Source organism: Pseudorasbora parva, chromosome 5 (assembly GCF_024679245.1).
Source record: "Pseudorasbora parva isolate DD20220531a chromosome 5, ASM2467924v1, whole genome shotgun sequence".
NCBI lineage: Eukaryota > Metazoa > Chordata > Actinopteri > Cypriniformes > Gobionidae > Pseudorasbora > Pseudorasbora parva.
The window spans coordinates 6,235,609-6,258,918 of NC_090176.1; the positions used below are offsets into that span (position 1 = coordinate 6,235,609).

The following is a 23,310-nucleotide window of genomic DNA, read 5'->3' on the forward strand; positions in this document are numbered from 1 at the left end:
TGTGTGTGTGTGTGTGTGTGTGTGTGTGTGTGTGTGCGTGTGTGTCCTCTTCTCACCCCCTGTGATTAACATCTCTCCAGGAGGAAGTGAGGGCTTCAGGAGAGGAAGTTTGGAAACAGGAGGGCTCTATTGTGTGTTTTTTTGTTGGAATGCTATTAACGCTATTTCCCGCCGTTTCTGAGACCCACTGACCCTTATGACGCGGAGAAGCACTTTACTGCTAAATATAAAACATCAATAGCATTAGTGAGAATCATTTATACATGTAATCTCCGATCTCAGTGGACCCTCAACCCTTGTTACGGGTAGATGCCATGTTTCATTTGAGAGACACTGCCAGAAATGCTCTTCTTACTTAGAATCTTTGTCTTGTTTCTAGTCAAAATATCAAAAAATTCTTACATTAAGAAACATTTACTAGACAAGTAAAAATTATTGTCTTGTTTTGGGAAAAAAATATCTCAAAATGAAGAGAGTTTTTGATTAAAATAAGATCAATAATCTGCCAATGGGGTGAGAAAAATAATCTTGTTTTCTGTTTGAGTTAAGATTATTTTTCTCACCCCATTGGCAGATTATAGATCTTATTTTAAGCAAAAACTCTCTTCATTTTGAGATATTTTTCCCAAAACAAGACAATTACTTTAATACTTAAAAAAAAATTTTTTTTTTTAATGTTTGGACTAGAAACAAGACAAAAATACTAAATAAGAAGAGCATTTTTTTGCAAAACATTGTGACTTTGTTTCTCGCCTCATTATATGCATGTTTAGACCAAAGAGGACTATAATACCAGGAGGAAGCTCTCCGTTCTCATTCATCTCAGTCACATTAGCCTGAATTGTTTTGTCGGGTACACACATTTTTGAACAGCCATCAATAGGAAAGGGTCTTTTTGCAGTCTAATGGTGTCGTTACAAGATCTTCAAACGGGCTCGTTGAGTCAGGATGACCAGCCAAAGCTAGTTCAGGCTCCTATTGGTCTATCTGCTCATAAGAAGTGATCCTGGCCGGCTGATCTGGCAGACATGAGTCAGGCCGGGGAGTTTTGCTGTTAAACTGTGGTCAATCTGTGTTTGTCCAGCTGTAATGTTTGTCTCATGAGAAAACTCTCCCTCCGTTGTATGGAAACTGAATTCTCAGAGGTGGACACAGTACACAACTTCATTACTTGAGTAAAAGTGACATTACTACTAGTCAAATATTACCCTGTTACAATAGAAAGTTGTAAAAACAGATTTTTACTCTAGTAAAAGTACAGAAGTATTTGTTTTCAAAAGTACTTAAGTATCAAAAGTACATTTCCTTCTTTATGTCAATACATTATTTTATTATTGTTGTATTAATGCACAGTAGCTGTGTTTCCATTACAGACTTGCGAAAAACTTTTGCAATATTGCTTAAATGTCGATAAAAGACTTGACAGCGAAATGACAGCGTTTCCATAGCTGCAGTTATGCGACTAAAACATATTACTTTCCTCTCGCGATAGGTCAGTCCAAAACGATGGCACTTGGTAGGTTTGTACATCCCATCCACCACACCAGCCATTATTATTATTGGAAGGAGACGTGTGTGTTATCCAAGCATTAATGGCAAGGAAAGCCCCTTAGGTTACTTAAGCGGCACGGATATGAGGTGTGTGTGTGTCTGATCTGCTTCAAGGTCTTCATGATAATGTAGCATTTCTGTGTTAAGAATCCAGTATTACTGTAATCCTATTGTCTTTTATGAGTTTAATAAAGAACTCCCTCTCGTCTTCTCTCTAAACCGAACCATCATCTGTAAAGAATGATCGACTTTTACGCGCGGCAGGTTGACGCATATAGAGTAGAGCGAAATGTTTGAGTTTGCATGTTAACTCAAATGTTTTTTTATTTTTACCACTTTCGTTATTTTGGATAGATATTTCGTTTTTTGGGCATATGAACTGAATTTAGAAATGCTTTGGAAAAGAAAAAATGGCATTTAATAAACAAAATAATTTGACATGAAGACCGCGTTTGGAGTGAGTGCATGCAAAATAATTAGTTCCCCGAGTCCACAAATAAAAATAGACAGTTTATAGTTTATAATTATGTCTTGAACTCATCTGTAGAGCTAATGACAAGAGTATTGTAAATTGTTTCATCTTTCTTAAAGGAAGAAGGAAAAAATGAGACCGTCTGCGCTTTTATCGACCGTGGGTTAAAGAAAACATGTAGGCTACGTAGGCTACGTAGGAAACTAAATAGGCTACGTTTAGGCCTAAACATTAGCCTGTAATATTATTATTTTAATGTATATGTTGATTATGAAAAGTGAGCAGCATGCGCAAGAATCGCAATATGTTTGAGACCTGGGGAGTCACATGATTTTGATCACTTCGAGTTTTATTTTCTAGAAAGTCTTTCTTTAAATGGGGGGGCAGTGGCTCAGTTGTTCATGTAGGTTGTCTACAAACCAGAAGGTTGGTGGTTCAATCCCCGGTTCCACCTGACCAAGTGTCGAAGTGTCCATGAGCAAGACACCCAACCCCAGCTGCTCCCGACGAGCTGGATGGTGCCTTACATGGCTGACATCGCCGTCAGTGTGTGAATGGGTGAATGTGAGGCAAAAATGTAAAGCGCTTTGGATAAAAGCGCTATATAAATGCAGTCCAGTCCATTAATTTTTTTTCGTTTTGTATAAATTGTATTTTTATTTTGATCGATGTTTCATCAATTAATTGCCTGTTTATTAAATAAGAAGCAAACTAAGATCGTCTGGAATGGCTTGACGTGCGTAACTGGCCTGTTTCCTCGGCCTTTGAGTAGCCTAAGGCTGAAAATACAGGCTGGCTCTTTCTGTTTTAATACATTTCTTGAATATATGTCTTAATTACAGTATATATAGCCTATAGTCCTTATTAGGAGAAAATATATGTCCTTTTAACTACATTATCTTGTTATTAAGACACAATTGAGTGGAAAATATAATATATAGGCTCTATGTTGCAGCAATGCGTCACCGCAACAGCGAAAAAAAACGTTTCCATTGCAGTTTTGCGAAAATGTCCTTTTTTGAATTGCCTGAAAAACCACCTCATCAGAGCGTAAAAACTTTTTTGCGATATATGGGAGTTTTTGCGAAATTGCTGCGTTTCCATTGGGCGTATTTTCAAATCGCAATTTCAATTTGCGCAATTTGAAGGGTAGTGGAAACGCGGCTACTGTCATCATGGTTTAAGTCAGTCAGTGATGCTCCATCTGACACACTAGCATACGACTAACTTAAACTTATTTAAATACTTGTAGAAAAGATATAAAGCTCTTTACAAAGCTGCTGTCACTTTAAGGCTGAATGCACGGATCCAATACACTGATACACATCTGATATTCGCCCAACTTGACACAACATTTTATGAGACCTGCATCAAGTGTATGACAAGTAAACTAATCTTTAATTATTTCAGAAAACTGAAACATACTTTCTAAATATGACTATGGGTGCACAAACAAGTCTTCGTCCATTTTGCTATAAACTGATAATTGTTCAAAAAAATAATTGGAAACTTCACATGACCCTCCAAGAGTGATTCTGATAGGCTTTCTGCAAAGACGAAACTAAAATCAAGAATAAAATCATCCACTGAGTTTCAAAGCTGCTACCAAAATGACTTTCGACTTCGAGGACCTCAATAGAAATGTAGTGGAGTTAAAGTTCAAAAGTTTCCAGGAAAAATAATACTCCAGTAAAGTACAGATACTGAAAAAGTGTACGTATGGTACTCAAGTAAATTTACTTTGTTACTGTCCAACTCTGTGTATTCTCTTGTTTTTTTGTTTGTTTTTTACTTTGAAAAAAACGAATTGAATGTGGATTGTTTATGTGTTTGATTATGTCTTGGTTGAATAAGATTAATTAAAGGTATAGTTCACCCAATAAATGACAACGTGTCCCTCATGTTGTTCCAAACCGGTAGATTTTCTTTGTTCTACAGGAACAAAAATCACATAAGTGTCGCTTCAGTCAGAGGACTCTGGTGGTTGTTGGATCAGATGGCAGTTTTCGTTCAGATGTGATTGCATTTGTGCATGGGTCATGTGATCAGTGTGTGTATTAGATTGTAACTCAGTGTTGTGTCTTCTGCAGGTGTGTACTCTGCCTCGTCAGATCCGGACGCTGTGCTCCTCCATACCTGCGCACGCGCTGAGAGACGCCCAGAGTCTGTTTGTGCAAGAGGTCAGACACTTTCTGTAAATCCAGAACCTCACTCTCTCACATTTACTTATTCACATTTTACCTTCTCTCTCTCTCTCTCTCTCTCTCTCTCTCTCTGTCTCTCTCTCTCTCTCTCTCTCTCTCTCTCTCTCTCTCTCTCTCTCTCTCTCTGTGTGTGTGTGTGCGTGTGCGTTTACTTTGAATGGGTGACATCATCCGTTGCCGAACTGAATTGTGGGTTCCATCGCTTCACTCGCGTTGCAAGAAGTTGAAGCTTTTCAAGCGCCAGCGCAGGCGTCATCCAATCAGATCGCCGTATGCAAATATCCTACAGCAGATGCTGGCCAATTGCGTTCATTACTGCCAACACGTGATATTCTTCCCGCTGTCGGCGCTTTTTTGGGATTGAATGAACCCAACAGCTTCGAGCACCTGTGCAGTGCACTGACAACAACTACATGAGCAATCGCATTCACACATACAACCAAATCGGCATCCATTTCGTCTCACAGACTAGCTGTCAAAAAAGGCGCTTTTTTGTGTTGTGTTGTGGTCCAAGCAGCAAGTAGTTTAATGTGATTGGCTGTTGTCACTATGACGAAAGCGTCAGCACCAAGCTTCAGCCACGCCCTCCGTCAAGCGTTGACGCCTACGGCCCGTGTGAATGCAGCGTAAATCTAATCTGACTACTTTTTTCCAGTAACGAGTAATCTAACGCTTTACTATTTACAAACCAGTAACCAGATTAAAGGAATTTATCCAAGTCACTGTGAGTTACTATTTTAGCCATTTTCCTTAGTAAAAAATACTTTTTTCTTGTGTCTCGGGGAGAGTATTTTTTCACGAAATATTTTTTACACTGAAAAAAATGCTTTTCTAACTTTGTATTTTTGTCCTGTTTCTAGTCTAAACATCAAAAAATTCTTAAAACAAGAAACATTTACTAGACAAGCAAAAGTAATCGTCTTGTTTTGGGAAAAAATAACTCAAAATGAAGAGAGTTTTTGCTTACAATAAGATAAATAATCTGCCAATGGGGTGAGAAAAATAATCTCAATTCAAACAGAAAACAAGATTTTTCTTTCCCCTATTTTTCTTGCTTTTTATTTTAAGCCCAAACTCTCTTCATTTTGAGTTATTTTTTCCCAAAACAAGACAATAATTTTTTACTTGTCTAGTAAATGTTTCTTAATGTAAGAATTTTTTGATATTTTGACTAGAAACAAGACAAAAATACTAAGTGAGAAAAGCATTTTTTTTGCAGTGTAATTTCAACTTAAAATGTCAGGAGATACATTGTTGACGTTACTGTTAAAAATGCACTTCCAATAAAGTGAGTGTTGGCAAAAACGGTTGTCATTTCTATGTTGAGGCGCCGGGGGTGTTGTCAGAAACTGCTGAATGTAACTAATAAAGTAACTTGTAATCTTACTTAATCTTTTTAAATCACGTAATCTGTAACGTAACTAAGTTACTTTTTAAAGGAATAATCAGTAATCATATTACTTTTTCAAAGTAACCAAAGTTAAGGTGCAGGGGCAGTTTAAGAGGATAGAAAATTGAGTTTGTACAGTATAAAAACCCTTACGCCTATGGAATGTCCCCACATTTCACAAAAACGCGCTCTGTGTGTGTGTGTGTGTGTGTGTGTGTGTGTTAAGAGCACAGCACCTATTGTTCTTTAACAGTATTTGAGCGTTTGACACACACACTCACTGCACTCAGAGGATTTCCTCTGATGTTTATAGAGAAGACTTTGTCCGAGATTGACCTTGATGTCAAGTAACACACACTCACTCCTAGGAGAACAGAGCTCTATTGTTCTACAGATATTTCCACGTCTCTATTAGACTGACTGCCAGATAGGTATAAACTCATGGGATACTCCCGTACTCTCGCAGTACAGACACACACACACACACACACTCCAATGATACTAGCAGACACATGGCTGTTCTCCGGTAGAATGTATTGAACAGATGGTCAAATGCGAGATTTCTAAACCTAGTGATCTTCCTCTCTGTCTGCTGTTAACGTCAGAAGCTACCTTCAAAAGAGATGATATTAAAATACATTAATAATCAACATTTCTCTCAACACCTTGCAACACGATACAACACTGTAACTAGAGCTAATCACCTTAAGAAAGTAACTCGATGCTTCAAATAAAAAAAATCTTATTCATTCCAGTGAAGTCTTTATGATTCATTCATACATTTATTCTCTATTTTAAAAAATAACTCAAATGATTTAGATATTTTTAAATGGACTGCAACAATGAACACGCATGTTATTGTGTTTAGTTCTCTGTTCATAGTCGTGGGAGAATCATGATCTTAGTTTGAAGTCTTGATTTTTAATTGATCCAGAATTGTGCAGCTCTACTCGAACAGTTTATTGAACCTTATAAGACAAAATCATCAGTCCAAAAAGTTTTGCATATGTGTTGTTGTTGAGCATCATATTTGATACATCAGGCTTTTATGGCTCATATAGTCTGATACAGTGAGAATATGGATGAAAAACTGCTCATCTTTACTCAGAGGCTCAAACTGATTAAAATTATGCAGTTTAGTGCAGATGCTGATATTCATATGGATGAACTTCTGATTCCTGTAATATAAATCAATGAGACCTTTATAACTGTAGAGCAGATCCTGACATAAAATCATATAAATATCACTCATCACTCTATATCTGACATTAATATGGCTTAGTAAGATGAAATTTGATGCTTAGTTTTATGATCAGAGCTCTGTAGTTTGGATAATCATATAAAGTTTCTTCAGTCCAGTAACATTATCAAACTTGATAAAATCAGAGCAGATTTAACAGCAGAAAGACACGTGAAGCTGAAGGGACAGTTATACTAAAGACTTTACTTGATAAATCTCTCTAAACTATCAGTCAGAGGCAGAAGGACTGGAGGAGATTGAGTGAGACCGGTTTATCAGCAAACTTCATAGTTTGAAGGCCTTAGAAATGTGCGTATCAAATATGATACAGTGAGCTTTAAAGGGTTAATAATGTGATGCTTCCTTAGAATTAGGCCAACATGAAGTGCATAGAAAGCATAATAACTCTACAGTCCTCCGCATGTAACAGCTTTAATGTCTAGTTAATCTATCATGCCTAAAATCTTGCCTGTGTCCAAATTACTAGTGATTGTGTGTCCAAGGACACGTGAGTGTGTTTTTAAAACTCATCTCATATATAGTGCTGATGTGATGTGTGTGTGAATATTAAATGGTTCCTCAGTGCCACTTCTTTTGATCTATTAAAAAGGCTCTTTTTTACCTCTGAGAAACGGGTTTTCCTGCTCCTGCCTTTCATCTCCTTTCCGCTCTTCCTAAAAAATCAGATTGGACACAGAGCAAAGGATTGAGGGGATAAATGAGATCTTTTTGAGCACAGGGTGACTCTGCATAAAACAGTGACCCAAAATAGTAATGCTTTAGACTTTCCTTTCCTGTCAGAAAGGAGAAAAGCAGTGGAAGATGTGGTTGCGGTCAGCGCTCCGGTTCAGTTCCGCTTCGGCTCCATCTTCATTATTTACATCGACAAAACATGTTCATTGCTGACATACACATTAATACTTTGAATATATATATTCATATATATATATATATATATATATATATATATATATATATATATATATATATATATATATATATATATATATATATATATATATATATATATGAATATATACCCTCACTTAAAGGATTATTAGAAACACCATACTAATACTGTGTTTGACCCCTTTCTCCTTCAGAACTGCCTTAAATCTACGTGGCTTTGATTCAACAAGCTGCTTAAAGCATTCTTTAGAAATGTTGGCCCATATTGATAGGAGAGCATCTTGCAGTTGATGGAGATTTGTGGGATGCACATCCAGGGCACGAAGCTCCCGTTCCACCACATCCCAAAGATGCTCTATTGGGTTGAGATCTGGTGACTGTGGCGGCCATTTTAGTTCAGTGAACTCATTGTCATGTTCAAGAAACCAATTTGAAATGATTCAAGCTTTGTGACATGGTGCATTATCCTGCTGGAAGTAGCCATCAGAGGATGGGTACATGGTGGTCATAAAGGGATGGACATGGTCAGAAACAATGCTCAGGTAGGCCGTGGCATTTAAACGATGCCCGATTGGCACTACGGGGCCTAAAGTGTGCCAAGAAAACATCCCCCACACCATTACACCACCACCACCAGCCTGCACAGTGGTAACAAGGCATGATGGATCCATGTTCTCACTCTGTTTACGCCAAATTCGGACTCTACCATCTGAATGTCTCAACAGAAATCGAGACTCATCAGACCAGGCAACAGTCTTCAACTGTCCAATTTTGGTGAGCTCGTGCAAATTGTCGCCTCTTTTTCCTATTTGTAGTGGAGATGAGTGGTACCCGGTGGGGTCTTCTGCTGTTGTAGCCCATCCGCCTCAAGGTTGTGTGTGTTGTGGCTTCACAAATGCAAAATAATCACAAATTCGTCTGATATGAGGTAAAAATAACACAAATACTGTTGAGTTTCTGGCAGAAACAGATCGCTTCGTGTCTTAAGACATCAATGTGTCTCCATGAGCCACAGGGTTTAATATGGATTCGTATGTCTGTGTGTTTTTTACTCTCATAAGCCCCTTTCACACTGCACGTCGGACCCGCAATATTGCCGGGTCACCTTCTGTGTTAAAGCAACCACGTCCCGGGATTGATTACCGAATTCGACCCGGGTCGGGGACCTAGTAATATTGCGGGGTTCGACCCGGGACGAGCGCTGTGTGAACAAAAGCCGAAACTAATGCTGCAACGTGTGCGTAGTTATCGTGCGACTCCTAGAGCTTGTTTCTTCAATAACACAACCCTGCAGTGCCAGAAGAGCTAGTCGGTGTTTTAAGCGCAGAGAGTGTTCGTATACAAAAGAAACTCAAATTAAACAAGCAGAAATGTGCGCAAACTGGACACAAGTCGAGACCACGGAGCTCCTTACTATCCGCGCTGAAGCTGAGATCGCTCGCCATTATACGTCACATCAGGATGTCACGTGTCAACTCGACCCGGGACCGTTACGGGTTGTGTGTGAAAGCGCACATATTACGGTATTTCGCTGGCTGTGTGAATGGACCAAATCTAGCGGCCCGGGAACAAATGCCGGGTCGCATTATCCGTGTATTTGCCGGAATCGCAGTGTGAAAGGGGCTATAGAGACACACCCCATTGACATGCATTATACAAGCAACGGCTGAGTTAAAAATCTTCATTTGTGTTCTCCTGACGAAACAAACACACCTACATCTGAAGCCCTGGGGGTCAGCAGATAAACATCACAGGCTCTTTTTTGGGTGAACTATTCCTTTAATTGACCCAATGAATCATATAGGGCTTTTTTGGCATTGTTAGGGCAGTAGAGAGAAATGACAGAACACAGGGAGAGAGAAAGAAGATCCCTTCAGCATCTGTCTAGACTCCTTCTACTGAAGGGAGTGCGTGTAAACAATGATTTGCAGTTGCACATGCCAAAGCTAATACTAATGATGTCAATGATGTTGTGTTTTTTCTTACAGTGCATCAAGTCTTACATCTCCGACTGGCATGTTGTCAATTACAAATATGAGGATTATTCCAGCGACTTCCGTCAGCTTCCCAAGTAAGAACCTAAAACGGATGAAAACACGTTATGGCCTGTGTGACTGATTATAGCTGTAGGACAGAGGACTGCAGGGTGTCATTGTGTGTGTCAGTGGGGGGGGGGGGGGGGGGGGGCATGTTTTTGTGACATATGAGGACACAGATGTGTCTAATGGGTATGACACAGGTATTACAACAAGGAGAGGGTGAAATATGAGGACATTGGCCATGTCCCCACTTTTCAAAATGCTTTTAAGTTTTTTTGAGAAAGTAAAAATGCAGAATGTTTCCTGTGATGGGTAGGTTTAGTGTGTGTGTGTGTGTGTGTGTGTGTGTGTGTGTGTGTGTGTGTGTGTGTGTGTGTGTGTGTGTCAAAATACGGTTTGTACGGTATAAAAACCATTCAGCCTATGGAATGTCCCCATATGTCACAAACACAAATGTGTGTGTGTGTGTTCTTGGAAAGATGTTTGTGTTGGCAAGAGCAGGAAATGTGTTTTTCTGGGTAACAATAGAGCAGAGGAACAGTGAGTGAGGTCATCATCCCCACATTTACACACACAGACCCTTTAACCGTTTAAATGAACATCTGTTTTATTATCTTTTAATGACACAAAGTTGATCAGGATGAGAGGACGGCCAAGATCTGATTACATTACATTAACATAAAGCTGAACAGATCAGAAGTTTAACATAAGGTGTCATTCCAATATATCACAAAATAAGTACAATTATTAATTTCCTTTAAAAAAAAACCTTTTGAACAGTGGTGTTAGTGCTGTTATTCCCATGGGAATCTGTGTGTTGATCTGTGTTTGTTTTGTTCACAGTAAAGTGCCCAGACCTGATAATTTAGCACAGCATGTTTTTGAGGTGGATGAAGACGTGGATAAAGATGAGGTAACACACACACACACACACACACACACACACACACACACACACACACACACACACACACACACACACACACACACACACACACACACACACACACACACGTGTGATGTCTCCCCTCTCTAATAAATCCTGTGGCATTGTGGGTGACAGACATTAGCGAGCTCAATTACGTCATTCGCAGTGCTTCATGGCAGTGGGCGGAGCTAAAGCGGTCTTTAGGCATGTTTTGCTTGTTTCAGATCTGATTGGTGGAATTTCTGTACTGCATCATGGGTAATGTAGTTTTTCACCATGAAATCCACTTTTAAGTGTGATTTTTTTTATTTTTAAGGTGAAATAATGCAGACCTACTGCAGGAGGGCTCTGTGAGTGGAACCAGGTTTCCAGGTTTTCCCAGAATGGACATGACCTGAAATAATCCCTTCTGGCTCGTCCTTCCTAGAATCCTCCTTGCCATGAATGCAGCCCACGTATTTAATTCTAGCTTCCCGCTCAAGTTTGAGTCACGTTTCTTATTTTATCTCAGGTCGTAGGTTTTAGGAATCCATTATAATTGTGGGGAGTTTTGGCCTGTACTGTGGACTCAACTCTGAGTTCCTCTTGGACTCGGGTCTAATTTGATTGCTGACTGATTCCTTATGTTTATAGAACGATTGTGTGATAATGAGTGTGTTTTGGCAATGCAGTAATCACACAGCCAATCGCTGATGGCCATCAAACGGCACAGCCAATCATAACAGCTCGCCACATCAAGATTTTACATCACAGCCCTTCACAGTCATAGGCTGTTTTCATTTATTAGTGATGATTTCTGATGTTTGCATTCATGATTACTAGAGCTCATATTTAAAATAATGTAAACAAATCCTTAACCACAAGTATTAAACTTAGACTTCCACAGATTAACATTGAAGGCAAGACCCAGGCCTTATCTAGAAACCAGGGTCCGTTTGCAGGAAAAATGGGCAAGGGTGAGGATTTGAGCGAGTTTGACAAAGGGCCAGATTGTGACGGCTAGACGACTGGGTCAGAGCATCTCCAAAACTGCAGCTCTTGTGGGCTGTTCCCGGTCTGCAGTGGTCAGTCTCTATCAAAAGTGCTCCAAGGAAGGAACAGTGGAGAACCGGCCACAGGGTCATGGGCGGCCAAGGCTCATTGATGCACGTGGGGAGCGAAGGCTGGCCCGTGTGGTCCGATCAAACAGACGAGCTACTGGAGCTCAGACTGCTCCAGAAGTTAATGCTGGTTCTGATAGAAGCTGTCAGAATACACAGAGCAGCTCAGTTTGTTGTGGATGGGGCGGCATAGCCGCAGACTATTCAGGGTGCCCATGTTGACCCCTGACCCCACCGAAAGCACAAACAGTGGCACATGAGCATCAGAACTGGACCACGGAGCAATGGAAGAAGGCGGCCTGGTCTAATCACGTGGATGGCCGGGTGTGTGTGCGTCGCTTAACTGGGGAACACATGGCGAAGAAGGCGAGCCGGCGGAGGCAGTGTGATGCTTTGGGCAATGTTCTGCTGGGAAACCATGGGTCCTCCATCCATGTGGATGTTTCCTTTGACACGTACTAAGGATAGTTGCAGAACATGTACATACTTTCATGGAAACGGTATTCTGGTGGCTGTGGCTCTTCCAGCAGATAATGCTCCTGACACAAAGCACAAATGCTTCAGGAATGGATTGAGGAGCACAACAATGAGTTTGAGGCGTTGACTTGGCCTCCAAATTCCCCAGATCTCAATCCAATCGAGCATCTGTGGGATGTGCTGAACAAACAAGTCCGATTCATGGAGGCCCCACCTCACAATTTACATGACTTAAAGGATCTGCTGCTAACATCCTGGTGTCATATACCACAGCACACCTTCAGGGTTCGAGTGGAGCCCGTGCCTCGACGGGTCAGGGCTGTTTGACAGCAAAAGGGGGACCAACACAATATTAGGAAGGTGGTCATAATGTTATCCACCTAATGTTAATTTTATACACCTGAACAGTGTACGTTTGTACTGCACCAGATTTAGCCGAAAAGTAGCTCTGTGTATAAACTAAGAACGTCCACCGAAAGCTCATGGGTCACTTGTCTTTTTGCTGTGAAATCTTTACTGATTTCTATCAAAATCATCTTCAAGAAAATTCATGCTCAAATGTGAGTCTCAAATATGATCGTCAGGCTTTTGAGGAAGGTTTTTTTGTTCATCTCTCAATCATCATTGTATTGGATTGCATTATGTTTTAAAACTATAGCGCTTTTATCATAAAATTAAGCATTTAAATATCACTTTAATACTAAGACATAATATTTGCAGATGTCAAGTGATGACTGATATTTATGCGCATAATATATTTATATGCATAAGTAGTCAAAGAAGTAGTCATAAATATCTCATTTAATTTTTTCATATCATACTGCATGAGCCATAAGTCTGATGTATCGAATAACAAAAGAATGAAAGCATTTTCACATAAGTCCAGACTGTCCAAGACTGTACAGGCTGTTTTTGGATATCTGCTGACTGGAGAGCTCGGATAGTGTGTGTTTGTTCTGTGAGGTCTATGAAGCATCCAGACTCCCTCTGCCCACCCACACAATCACAGCAGAAGCATTTCATCATCATTGTGGTTTGTTTATATCTGCAGAGTGTCAAGAGTAAAGCGATAAGGAGTGTTTAACTGGTGATTCAGAAACAAATTGACCCATTGTACTAAAGTTTAACCTTCATTTGTTCTTGAAGTATTTTTCAGGTCTTTTTCTTATAATTCCACGGCTAAAAGACATAAAAGTCTGTTCACTGCGAGAACAATAACTATAAAGATGACTATAACCATAACTATATTAGCATCCATACCAGCAGATGATAAAGATACGCCATCTGCCGCTTTAAAAGCAGGATGGACTCTGATTGGCTGTCAATGATTTTATTAGTTCATAGCCTTAAAAAAAATCCTTCTGAAAGTGATTCTAGCACCATCCTTTCTCTGTGTCGTTTTCATTATAGTTGTGGTGTGGACTTGGCTATCCTTTTATATTTAGAACAATTATTTAAATGATCTTTATCTTCATTGTTATGGTCGTTGTCTGTGGTGTGAATGGGCCCTAAGGATACACAATAAGAGTATCAGATCATTTCTCCGTTTTAATGCATCTTTTCTAAAATATTGTGTATTTTGATCCTTAACAAGACATACCAACACACTCTCATGGCTATGCATAACTTCTTTTTAATGATTATACTTTGCGAATGCATTTGAATTTGTACAATCTTGTTTGTATGTTTAGCCCTGCTCACATCCCACTGAAGATTAGAATCATTGGTGGAGTCATGGTAGACCTTCTCACTTTCTTTTTTTAATCAGGTTTATCTGAGGTTCTGTAGTGTTCTTTGAATCAGGTTTATCTGAGGTTCTCTGGTGTTCTTTGAATCAGGTTTATCTGAGGTTCTGTAGTGTTCTTTGAATCAGGTTTATCTGAGGTTCTCTGGTGTTCTTTGAATCAGGTTTATCTGAGGTTCTGTAGTGTTCTTTGAATCAGGTATATCTGAGGTTCTGTAGTGTTCTATGAATCAGGTTTATCTGATGTTCTGTAGTGATCTATGAATCTGGCTTATCTGAGGTTCTGTAGTGATCTATGAATCATGTTGATCTGAGGTTCTGTAGTGTTCTATGAATCAGGTTTATCTGAGGTTCTGTAGTGTTCTTTGAATCAGGTTTATCTGAGGTTCTGTAGTGTTCTTTGAATCAGGTTTATCTGAGGTTCTGTAGTGTTCTATGAATCAGGTTTATCTGAGGTTCTGTAGTGATCTATGAATCTGGCTTATCTGAGGTTCTGTAGTGATCTATGAATCAAGTTTATCTGAGGTTCTGTAGTGTTCTATGAATCAGGTTTATCTGAGGTTCTGTAGTGATCTATGAATCATGTTGATCTGAGGTTCTGTAGTGTTCTTTGAATCAGGTATATCTGAGGTTCTGTAGTGTTCTTTGAATCAGGTTTATCTGAGGTTCTGTAGTGATCTATGAATCTGGCTTATCTGAGGTTCTGTAGTGATCTATGAATCAGGTTTATCTGAGGTTCTGTAGTGTTCTATGAATCAGGTTTATCTGAGGTTCTGTAGTGATCTATGAATCATGTTGATCTGAGGTTCTGTAGTGTTCTATGAATCAGGTTGATCTGAGGTTCTGTAGTGTTCTTTGAATCAGGTTTATCTGAGGTTCTGTAGTGATCTATGAATCAGGTTTATCTGAGGTTCTGTAGTGTTCTTTGAATCAGGTTTATCTGAGGTTCTGTAGTGTTCTTTGAATCAGGTTTATCTGAGGTTCTGTAGTGATCTATGAATCTGGCTTATCTGAGGTTCTGTAGTGATCTATGAATCTGGCTTATCTGAGGTTCTGTAGTGTTCTATGAATCAGGTTTATCTGAGGTTCTGTAGTGATCTATGAATCATGTTGATCTGAGGTTCTGTAGTGTTCTATGAATCAGGTTTATCTGAGGTTCTGTAGGGATCTATGAATCTGGCTTATCTGAGGTTATGTGGTGATCTATGAATCTGGCTTATCTGAGGTTCTGTAGTGTTCTATGAATCAGGTTTATCTGAGGTTCTGTAGTGATCTATGAATCGGGTTTATCTGAGGTTCTGTAGTGTTCTTTGAATCAGGTTTATCTGAGGTTCTGTAGTGTTCTCTGAATCAGGTTTATCTGAGGTTCTGTAGTGTTCTTTGAATCAGGTTTATCTGAGGTTCTGTAGTGTTCTTTGAATCAGGTTTATCTGAGGTTCTGTAGTGATCTATGAATCAGGTTTATCTGAGGTTCTGTAGTGTTCTTTGAATCAGGTTTATCTGAGGTTCTGTAGTGATCTATGAATCTGGCTTATCTGAGGTTCTGTAGTGATCTATGAATCTGGCTTATCTGAGGTTCTGTAGTGTTCTATGAATCAGGTTTATCTGAGGTTCTGTAGTGATCTATGAATCATGTTGATCTGAGGTTCTGTAGTGTTCTATGAATCAGGTTTATCTGAGGTTCTGTAGTGTTCTTTGAATCAGGTTTATCTGAGGTTCTGTAGTGTTCTATGAATCAGGTTTATCTGAGGTTCTGTAGTGTTCTTTGAATCAGGTTTATCTGACGTTCTGTAGTGTTCTTTGAATCAGGTTTATCTGAGGTTCTGTAGTGATCTATGGATCTGGCTTATCTGAGGTTCTGTAGTGATCTATGAATCAGGTTTATCTGAGGTTCTGTAGTGTTCTATGAATCAGGTTTATCTGAGGTTCTGTAGTGATCTATGAATCATGTTGATCTGAGGTTCTGTAGTGTTCTATGAATCAGGTTGATCTGAGGTTCTGTGGTGTTCTTTGAATCAGGTTTATCTGAGGTTCTGTAGTGATCTATGAATCTGTTTTATCTGAGGTTCTGTAGTAATCTTTGAATCAGGTTTATCTGAGGTTCTGTAGTGATCTATGAATCTGGCTTATCTGAGGTTCTGTAGTGATCTATGAATCAGGTTTATCTGAGGTTCTGTAGTGTTCTATGAATCAGGTTTATCTGAGGTTCTGTAGTGATCTATGAATCATGTTGATCTGAGGTTCTGTAGTGTTCTATGAATCAGGTTTATCTGAGGTTCTGTAGTGTTCTTTGAATCAGGTTTATCTGAGGTTCTGTAGTGTTCTATGAATCAGGTTTATCTGAGGTTCTGTAGTGTTCTTTGAATCAGGTTTATCTGAGGTTCTGTAGTGATCTATGAATCAGGTTTATCTGAGGTTCTGTAGTGTTCTTTGAATCAGGTTTATCTGAGGTTCTGTAGTGATCTATGAATCTGGCTTATCTGAGGTTCTGTAGTGATCTATGAATCTGGCTTATCTGAGGTTCTGTAGTGTTCTATGAATCAGGTTTATCTGAGGTTCTGTAGTGATCTATGAATCATGTTGATCTGAGGTTCTGTAGTGTTCTATGAATCAGGTTTATCTGAGGTTCTGTAGTGTTCTTTGAATCAGGTTTATCTGAGGTTCTGTAGTGTTCTATGAATCAGGTTTATCTGAGGTTCTGTAGTGTTCTATGAATCAGGTTGATCTGAGGTTCTGTAGTGTTCTTTGAATCAGGTTTATCTGAGGTTCTGTAGTGTTCTTTGAATCAGGTTTATCTGACGTTCTGTAGGGTTTTCTGAATCAGGTTTATCTGAGGTTCTGTAGTGTTCTTTGAATCAGGTTTATCTGACGTTCTGTAGTGTTCTTTGAATCAGGTTTATCTGAGGTTCTGTAGTGTTCTATGAATCAAGTTTATCTGATGTTCTGTAGTGTTCTATGAATCAGGTTGATCTGAGGTTCTGTAGTGTTCTTTGAATCAGGTTTATCTGAGGTTCTGTAGTGTTCTATGAATCAAGTTTATCTGAGGTTCTGTAGTGTTCTTTGAATCAAGTTTATCTGAGGTTCTGTAGTGTTCTATGAATCAGGTTGATCTGAGGTTCTGTAGTGTTCTATGATTCAGGTTTATATGAGGTTATGTAGTGTTCTTTGAATCATGTTGATCTGAGGTTCTGTAGTGTTCTATGAATCAGGTTTATCTGAGGTTCTGTAGTGTTCTTTGAATCATGTTGATCTGAGGTTCTGTAGTGTTCTATGAATCAGGTTTATATGAGGTTCCGTAGTGTTCTATGAATCAGATTTATCTGAGGTTCTCTGATGTTCTATGAATCAGGTTTATCTGAGGGTCTTTAGTGTTCTTTAAATCAGGTTTATCCAAGGTTCTCTGGTGTTCTTTCAATCCGGTTTATCTGAGGTCTTGTGGTGATCTGTGAATCAGGTTTATCTGAGGTTCTGTAGTGATCTATGAATCTGGCTTATCTGAGGTTCTGTAGTGATCTATGAATCTGGCTTATCTGAGGTTCTGTAGTGATCTATGAATCTGGTTTATCTGAGGTTCTGTAGTGATCTATGAATCAGGTTTATCTGAGGTTCTGTAGTGATCTATGAATATGGTTTATCTGAGGTTCTGTAGTGATCAATAAATCAGGTTTATCTGATGTTCTGTAGTGTTCTCTGAATAAGGTTTATCTGAGGTTCTGTTGTGTTTTTTGAATTAGATTGATCTGAGGTTCTGTAGTGTTCTATGAATCAGGTTTATCTGAGGTTCTGTTGATGTTATTTGAATCAGGTTTATATGAGGTTCTCTGGTGTTCTTTGAATCAGGTTGATCTGAGGTTCTGTTGTGTTATTTGAATCAGGTTGATCTGAGGTTCTGTAGTGTTCTTTGAATCAGGTTTATCTGAGGTTCTTTGGTGTTCTTTGAATCCGGTTTATCTGAGGTTCTGTAGTGATCTATGAATCAGGTTTATCTGACGTTCTGTAGTGTTCTCTGAACAAGGTTTATCTGAGGTTACGTAGTGTCCTTTGAATCAGGTTTATCTGAGGTTCTGTAGTGTTCTCTGAATAAGGTGTATCTGAGGTTACGTAGTGTTCTTTGAATCAGGTTTATCTGAGGTTCTGTAGTGTTCTTTAAATCAGGTTTATCTGAGGTTCTTTTGTGTTATTTGAATCAAGTTGATCCGAGGTTCTGTAGTGTTCTTTGAATCAAGTTGATCCGAGGTTCTGTAGTGTTCTTTGAATCAGGTTTATCTGAGGTTCTGTAGTGTTCTTTGAATCAGATTTATCTGAGGTTCTGTAGTGTTCTATGAATCCGATTTACCTTAGGTTCTCTGGTGTTCTTTGACTCAGGTTTATCTGAGGTTCTGTGGTGTTCTTTGAATCAGGTTTATCTGAGGTTCTGTGGTGTTCTTAGCATCAGGTTAATCTGAGGTTCTGTAGTGTTCTATGAATCAGATTTATCTGAGGTTCTCTGATGTTCTATGAATCAGGTTTATCTGAGGTTATGTAGTGTTCTTTAAATCAGGTTTATCCGAGGTCCTCTGGTGTTCTTTGAATCAGGTTTATCTGAGGTTCTGTAGTGTTCTTTGAATCAGGTTTATCTGAGGTTCTCTGGTGTTTTTTGAATCAGGTTTATCTGAGGTTCTGTAGTGTTCTTTGAATCAAGTTTATCTGAGGTTCTGTTGTGTTCTTTGAATCAGGTTTATCTGAGGTTCTGTAGTGTTCTTTGAATCAAGTTTATCTGAGGTTCTGTAGTGTTCTTTGAATCAGGTTTATCTGAGGTTCTCTGGTGTTATTTGTATCAGGTTTATCTGAGGTTCTGTGGTGTTCTCTGAATCAGGTTTATCTGAGGTTCTCTGGTAAACCTGATTCTTTGAATCAGGTTTATCTGAGGTTCTGTGATGTTCTATGAATCAGGTTTATCTGAGGTTCTGTGATGTTCTATGAATCAGGTTTATCTGAGGTTCTGTGATGTTCTCTGAATCAGGTTTATCTAAGGTTCGGTGAGGTTTTTTGTATCAGGTTTATCTGAGGTTCTCTGATGTTCTTTGAATCAGGTTGATCTGAGGTTCTCTGGTGTTCTTTGAATAAGGTTTATCTGAGGTTCTGTGATGTTCTCTGAATCAGGTTTATCTGAGGTTCTCTGGTGTTCTTTGAATCAGGTTGATCTGAGGTTCTCTGGTGTTCTTTGAATAAGGTTTATCTGAGGTTCTGTGATGTTCTATGAATCAGGTTTTTCTGAGGTTCTGTGATGTTCTCTGAATCAGGTTTATTTGAGGTTCTCTGGTGTTCTTTGAATCAGGTTTATTTGAGGTTCTCTGGTGTTCTTTGAATCAGGTTTATCTGAGGTTCTGTTTAGTTGTGGGTCTGAATTCTGATCTTTCTCTCTTATTTAACTCCCACTTTGTTCTCTCTGCAGGATCAAACAGACAAGTTTTGGACTGTCATCACAAAATGATCTCTTGTTTTTGTGTGTACAGGACACGGCCTCCCTTGGCTCTCAGAAGGGTGGTCTCATTAAACAGGGTTGGCTACATAAGGGCAACGTGAACAGTGCCATCAGCGTCAGCATGAGGGTGAGATTCCTCACTTATGAAGAGATGTTATGTCTATGCACTTGTTTGCATTTCATGTCTCATTTGCACTCTTCTTTTTCTCACTCAGTCATTTAAAAGAAGGTATTTCCACCTGACGCAGTTGGGCGATGGGTCATATAATCTCAACTTCTACAAGGATGAGAAGATCAACAAAGAGCCCAAAGGAACCATCTTCCTGGACTCCTGTATGGGAGTCGTGCAGGTGTGTAGACACACTCCAATGTTCCCTCCAATTTGATCAGAAACATCGAATGGGTGGTACAGAGTCAAGGTACAGCCCGTTTAATTCTGAGGGTTAGTGAGAGACTGAAAAATGCTCATGAAAAACTAAATCATGACGTTTTTGCTTTACACATGATTATAATTATATCTATTGTGTGTTATTTGATATAACATTTAAAGTGACTTATATTTTAAATGTACTAAATTGCAACTTTATCACTTCAAACGTGTAATTATAAATATTTAAATACATGACACACTGCAAAAAATGCTTTTCTCACTTAGTATTTGTGTCTTGTTTCTAGTTTAAATATCCAAAAATTCATAAAACAAGAAGTATTTACTAGACAAGCAAAAGTAATTGTCTTGTTTTGGGAAAAATAACTCAAAATGAAGAGAGTTTTGCCTCAAAATAAGATAAATAATCTGCCAATGGGGTGAGAAAAATAATCTTAATTCAAACAGAAAACAAGATTATTTTTCTCACCCCATTGGCAGATTATTTATCTTATTTTAAGCCAAAACACTCTTCATTTTGAGTTATTTTTACCCCAAAACAAGACAATAATTTTTACATGTCTAGTAAATGCTTCTTAATGTAAGAATATTTGGATATTTTGATTAAAAACAAGACAAAAATACTAAGTAAGAAGAGCATTTTTTGCAGTTCATACTACAAGTTTCAATAGAAATGACATTAAAGTATATTTTAGTTTACCATAAATGCTTGTCAGTACATTCAGCAGTAACTGTAATTATTTTTAGTATATTCATTTAAAGTATATTCTTTCCCTTATTAGTCTTTTTTTAAGTATGCTGAAGTGTAGTTTGAAACAGAACTGTTCATGCAGTAGAAGGGAGAGCTGATCATTTTGGGACGGCAGAGAAAGAAGAGAGTGAGGGATGAAAGAGCTCTCCTCCCTGTGTTTTGATAATTGATAAGCATTCTCTCTGGGAGTGAGTTTTCCACGCACACACACACACTCCCAAAATAAAGCGCTGCACCCACACCCGGGCCCCCCGAGCTATTTTAGTGTGGAATTTTCTGGAACCTGTGGCCGCAATCACTCATAGGTATGGTCAGAAAACCAGCGTCACACCCTTCATATGTTGCTTTGTCATTATCTGTAGTATTTGTTGTATCCGTTAAATAAGTCCTCTGACCTCTGACACACCCCTCACCTCGCCCCCACAGAACACTGGGTCTTACTGCATTAAAAGAATAAACAATAGGAAAGTATGTAACTACATTACCCCCAAATATTTTTTATAAAATATTACAATTTTAAAGTATGCATGCATAAAAGTTAATCATTTTTATTCCTGTACTGTATTTGTACTTTAAAGTTTTACTCATTAGATTCTTTTATGATAATCTAATTGGAGTCATCCTTCAGAATAATGAACTTAAAAAGATTATCTTTTGATACTTGCGCTTGATCGTCATGAAAATAATGTCAAAATGGCTAAAAATAGGCTTAATTTTCTTTATTCAAAATAGAAGCTCTTTCATTTCTTTTGACTTTGGACCCAAACATGTTTTCATACAATTCATCCATTCATCTCCTACTCGTAAAGGCATCAAACAGTCACAGCACTGCACAAAATGCTCTTCTTACTCAGTATTTTTGTCTTGTTTCTAGTCTAAATATCTAAAAATTCTTACATTAGGAAACATTTACTAGACAAGTAAAAGTTCTTGTCTTGTTTTGGGAAAAATAACTCTAAATGAAGAGAGTTTTTGCTTAAAATAAGCTCAATAATCTGCCAATGGGGTGAGAAAAATAATCTTGTTTTCTGTTTGAGTTAAGATTATTTCTCTCACCCCATTGGCAGATTATTTATCTTATTTTAAGCAAAAACTCTCTTCATTTAGAGTTATTTTTCCCCAAAACAAGACGATTACTTTTTCTTGTCTAGTAAATACTTCTTGCTTTAAGAATTTTTGCTTTAAGAAACAGGACAAAAATACTAAGTAAGAAGAGCATGTTTTGCGGTGAGTAAAGGAGCGGATGGTTTTTAACCTGATCTCAGCGCTCTCTGTTTGGCTAAAACACTCAGTTCTGCTGAGCTGAAGAGATTCACAGCCTCTGATGGAGCAGAAATCCCCGACCGCTCAGGGGTCAAACGTTGGACTCCTGCATTTCTCTCTAGTTGTCTTTGCCTGACCAAATGCCCTGGCCTTATGTTTTATAAACCCATCCCTTTCTTTCCCATCCCCCGTACTTCAGCGCTGGGAAGATGAATCTGTATTTAAACTGGGCCATCAATGCAGTAGAAATGTGAAATTATTTTTGAATTTGGTGTCTTCTAGACTGAGAAAAGACAGAAAATGTATTTTTGTCTCATGGGGATGAAAGACTACAATTCCCAGAATGCTTCGCTGCCCTGTGAGGCCATTCCCAAAGCCACCGCTACTGGATTACTGTGACTGAGTTAGAGACACTACAATTAAAAACTGAACGTGTCTGTTCAATATAATGAGTGAGTCTCCGCGCGAGTATCACAGCACTGAGCACTAACTGCACGAGTGATGAGAGCTGAGGTAATCGCGACTGCACTCGCGGCATACATTCACACAGGAGTTCAGTCTGGCGCGTTTCAGTTCATGCCTTTGCAAGCTTAACTTTCATAGAAATGAATTTGAGAAGTTAAAAGACTTACATTGCTCACCATAGCTCCGTTTAAATGATCCTGTCTGCAAGCTGAGCTCTCCCTGCCAGCTGAGTGTGATCTCCATCCCCCATGCGCAGATTCAAAACATGCGGAAATGGCTCCCTCTGCTGGCTGTAGTCTTTAGCCTCTGGGCAAACATTCCTCCTATGATGCAAAAATCGTCATTTTGCATCATAGGAGGAATTTTTCCAGAAATAAAATGCATAAATCTCTCGTCTCAGGGAGATATGAGAGGGGAAAGCACAATAATTTGAATATTCTCCAGGGTTTCTACTGATACAAAGCCATATGCTAATCGCTGAAGTAACCCTTTAACCCCACTGTGAGACCTGCCTGGGGCAGGGTCGGGAATCTGTCGGCCTCCGTATGGAAATCTTCTCACGTTTTACATGGTTTTAAGTTGTACTGATGACAAAATGTGAATGTCTCGTTCGCTCTCCATCTCTGTGTTCATACGTGCTGAGATCAGTTTCTCTCTGCGTGCAGAACAACCGCGTGCGGAGGTTTGCATTCGAGCTGAAGATGCAGGATAAGAGCGGCTACGTTCTGGCCGCAGACTCTGAGAGTGAGATGGACGACTGGATCGGCACCCTCAACAGGATCCTCAACAGCAGCTTTGAGCTCGCCATGCTGGACAAGAGGAACGGAGACTTACATGACGGTGTGTGTGTGTGTGTGTGTGTGTGTGTGTGTGTGTTTATACACTGCAAAAAATGCTCTTCTTACTTAGTATTTTTGTCTTGTTT

At 39.0% G+C, this 23,310-nt stretch overlaps 1 protein-coding gene across 1 annotated transcript in view; it reads left to right on the forward strand.

Moving 5' to 3' along the window:
- The window catches only part of zmp:0000001200 (dedicator of cytokinesis protein 9), a 95,142-nt gene that overhangs the window by 10,937 nt on the left and 60,895 nt on the right, over nucleotides 1-23,310 (forward strand). The window contains 6 exon segments of the mRNA XM_067444771.1: nucleotides 4,114-4,203; nucleotides 9,755-9,837; nucleotides 10,649-10,718; nucleotides 19,550-19,645; nucleotides 19,734-19,868; nucleotides 23,051-23,225. Of these exon segments, the coding sequence (XP_067300872.1) occupies nucleotides 4,114-4,203; nucleotides 9,755-9,837; nucleotides 10,649-10,718; nucleotides 19,550-19,645; nucleotides 19,734-19,868; nucleotides 23,051-23,225 (649 nt within the window).